Source organism: Arachis ipaensis, chromosome B05, assembly GCF_000816755.2.
Source record: "Arachis ipaensis cultivar K30076 chromosome B05, Araip1.1, whole genome shotgun sequence".
In the NCBI taxonomy this organism is placed as follows: Eukaryota; Viridiplantae; Streptophyta; class Magnoliopsida; order Fabales; family Fabaceae; genus Arachis; species Arachis ipaensis.
The window spans coordinates 120,070,764-120,074,844 of record NC_029789.2 but is presented as its reverse complement, the minus strand read 5'-3'; the positions used below and the strand labels follow the sequence as shown (position 1 = coordinate 120,074,844).

The 4,081-nt window shown below is 34.2% G+C and overlaps 1 protein-coding gene across 1 annotated transcript; it reads left to right on the top strand.

Moving 5' to 3' along the window:
• Positions 2,572 to 3,820, top strand: LOC110262978. The gene is made up of 2 exons (XM_021103544.1): positions 2,572 to 3,505; positions 3,616 to 3,820. The coding sequence occupies exons 1-2, from the start codon at positions 3,290 to 3,292 to the stop codon at positions 3,709 to 3,711; spliced, it is 312 nt and encodes a 103-aa protein (XP_020959203.1). The 5' UTR covers positions 2,572 to 3,289; the 3' UTR covers positions 3,712 to 3,820.

Below are 4,081 nucleotides of genomic sequence, written 5' to 3'. Positions count from 1 at the left end.
TTTTTGACATGAGTAAAGTCTAAAAAAAATCTCAAACCCATCCGATCCAGATACAACAAGAAATTTAAACTGTGAATCTATTTTTTCTTCAACTAATATGTTAAAGCAGGACTTTCTCACCAATAACTTCAAGGTTCAAAATTCCTGCCATCCTATCAGGGGAGTTTTAAGCCGCCGCCTGTCATTGCACGCAACTCTTCTAGGACACTGTCAGTTCCTAACCACTGTTGTGCCACTACAATACCTGACGCGCTTTCTTCTCTGGTCATGATACTTCCATGGTCGTCCAGAGCTTTGACAAGACACTGCTGATCGTATTCTTGCCATCATAGGTTCAAAATCCCGTCACAGGTGGCTTCGTCTGCGTGCTATTACTATTATAGGTAAACACTATCCTCCATGATTTTTTCTTTCTTTTGATTCACTGCAAAAATTTGAACTTTACCTTCTTTTATTTAAAAAAAGTGTAATAATTTTTCAATAGTCTATCTGCTTTTTTATTTTTAAATATTGTTAAATCAAATTTTTTGCATTGTAATACCCATTTACTCGTTTTATACATTTTATTTTGGATTTGGCAATTTGTCTTAGTTGATACTAGTTCATAGTATTTTGATAGTAATGCATATTAAGATTTTGTCTTGCTTGCAAATTGATGCTACTTTAAATGTGATATTGCTATTAATTTGTGGTTATTATATGATCATATTTGTTATGTTGAATTTTGTTCTCCTAGTATGTAAATAAAAATTAAAACTTAAAATGATTTTTAATTGGTACATAACCGATTGTTGTTGTTAGCTATTGTGATGATATGATATTTATTCATGATCGCTAAATTTGTAAGTTTGTTAATCGAATAGACTCAAAATTGTTTAAACTATGCATTTTTTGTAATGAAAATTTTGTACTCCTTTTTTTTCGTTTGATTGCTTTTCTTTGAGTTTGAGACATATGAATTTTTCTATAGTAAATTTTAGTCATTTGATAAATAATTTTTGTCTGTAAAAATAGTGTTATGTAGACTGATACGAACTTATTATTAAGATTTGTTAATAATTTATGCCTAATTATCACTATGTAGTATTTAATTTACTAGGCAAAAAATAAATAACGTACATATTTTGGTGTTGTTTGATTTCTTCATTTGTAAGTTTAATTTTTGGAGCTTTATCCGAAAGCATTTTGTTTTGTACTACTTAGTACTCAGATCTTAATTTTTATTACGGTATTGTTTATGTTCATATTATTTCTTTGCAAATGTCATTCATGGGAGAGGATGAGATCATGGATGAATGTGAGTATGAGCATGAGGATAATATTTTTTTATGATATATGAGTTGCAGCAGGAAGAAGAGTTGGGTGATGAGTTAGACGGTGAGGAGATATTTGAAGAATTGACAGATTATGATTATGATGATGTATATGGATTGGATTCAATTGAGGATTTATTGAAACTTGACTTTTTAAACATTGGTGAGGTTAAAGTTGACAAGTTTCACTTTGGAACCCTACCCATTGCTTTTGAATTTTAGAACAGATTTGCAAAGAGCCAGGGTTTCAGTGCAAGAAAAGACAAAAACTGGAAGAATTCAAATGACGAGACATACATGTAGAGATTTGTGTGTTTTCAATAAGGATATCGATTAGAGAAGTGGTACACTTTGCCAAACAGAAAAAGGGAACCAAAGACTAAGACAAGAACTGGGTGCGAAGCTCAATTCCAAGTCAAGTTTGTAGGGGTAACTGGAAGATGGCATGTGACCCGATTTTCAAATGTTCATAATCACGAAATATTGGAAGGTCGGTTGAGCAGGTTATTGCCAGGTCATCAGAGTATGTCCAAAGTCGAAATTGCACTCATGAACAACACGCACAAGTCGGGAATTAGCACATCCCAGGTTTATGCTTTGCTAGCAAGTCAAAGTGGCGGTTTTGACAAGTTAAACTATGGCCTTAGAGACATGTACAATCAAATAGCTAAGGTGAGGCGTGAGATTCCAGAAGATGTGGGTAGAGCATTAAATTATTTGGAGGAGATGGCTGTAAAGGATAAATCTTTATACTACAAAGAGCTTGGGCGACGGATGGAAGGTTACTAAATTTCTTTTGGTGTGATGGTTTATGTAGAGAGGACTATGAATTGTTTGGAGATGTTGTTGCGTTTGATGCTACATACAACAAGAATAAATATTAGTGTCCTTTTGTTGTGTTCACAGGTGTCAACCATCACAACCAAATTGTTGTCTTTGCTGCATGTATTGTAACAGATGAGACGGATGAGACTTATATATGGGTGTTGCAACAGTTTTTGGAGGCAATGAATGGTAGAGCCCCATCCTCTATGATAACTGATGGGACAAGGGCAATGAAGAATGCGATTGAGAAAGTATTTCCTGGTACTCACTACAGATTGTGTGCTTGGCATCTCCTGCGTAATGCAACGACAAATATGTGTAGTCTTCGTTTTACATCTAAGTTTAAGGATTGTATGTTAGGAGATTACGAGATTCTAGTGTTCCGTAAAAAGTGGCAAACATTGGTAGAGAAATTCGAGATTGAGGAAAAAGAATGACTAAATGAAATTTATGAGAAACGTCGATCATGGATAACATGTTATATCCGAGGGAAGTTCTTTGCTGGATTTAGGACTACATCACACTGCGATGGTTTGCATTCATTGATTGGGAAGTATACTAAGCCTCATTATGACTTATTCGAGTTTATTGAGCACTTCCAACGAATGTTGGGCCATATGCGGTTTAGGAAATTTTATGCTGAATGTGAATCTGCTCGTGGAGTTCCAATTATGCAAAATTGTATTGAACCCCTTGAGATGTGTGTTGCTGATACTTACACAAGGGAGGTATTCTTTTTATTTAGGCCTATTCTTGTTCGGTTGGGTGCAATGAGAGTCGTGGATTACTAAACAAGAGACAACAGTGTAATTTATTATGTTTGTAGGTATGCCAAACCAACCAACGTGTGGGAGGTTGAGTGGGTGGATAATGGTAACGCAATCACTTGTTTATGCATGCGTATGGAATCATTCGGCATTTTCTATGAACACATTATCTCTGTATTGGTCCATAGGGATGTGCGAAAAATCCCTAAATGTCTAGTGTTGCATAGATGGACTAAAAAAGCAAAAGAATCTATGTCTGAGTCAAGTAGTTTTACTAGCGAATTACAAGCCAGCAGTCGACTTTGTATCCTCAATGAGTGTGATAGGATGATGTGAGAGGTTACATGTGCTACTACAGATAGGTTCTATGAAGCAAGGGATCTTATGCTTGATCTTTATAGCTCATACAAAGCACTCGATGAAGGGAACACGCCTTCGAAACCTGGACTGGGAGGTGGTACCAATCCTAAAGGGCATAGTGGTCGAAAAAAGCGCCAACGTTGCAGCAATTGCAAGAAACCTGGTCATAATAAAACTTCTTGTTCAAAGCACAATGAAAATGCTTTCAGTACACAAGGTAGCTCTACCCGTCAAACTGATGTAAGTGGACAAAAATGATATATAATTTTTTATTCACTCACTTGATATTGGAACTGCTCCACTGTACTAATTTAAAGTATCATTGATGTATAAAATTTCGGTGGTTGTAGACAATTTATGATGGTGAATGCATGGATAATGTGGAATACGAAACTCAAGAGTGGTGGCGAACTATGGGATTTAGATATAGCTTTGTTCGTGATTAATTTTGATAGTTGATTAGGGGAATATACAGTTATTAACTAAACTATAAATTATTACTGCTTCTTTTGTTTATTTTTAATAGTAGATTTTAATTTAGGACAATCAATTAAATTGTTATGAGAAGACTTATTATTATTATTATTATTATTATGAAAAAGAGATTTTGGATTTTCTTTTTTAACTTTGCTTTGTTATTCGAGATCTATGCTATAGTCCATTCGAATGTGACTTGGTTTAGGAGTATGATATTTACAATTATAAAAAGGATTGGCATAAACAAAACAATTTGTCACTGTTATGTATATAAATTATTATTGTTTTTTTGTTTATTCTTAATGATACATTTTAATTTAGGACAATCAATTAAGTTGT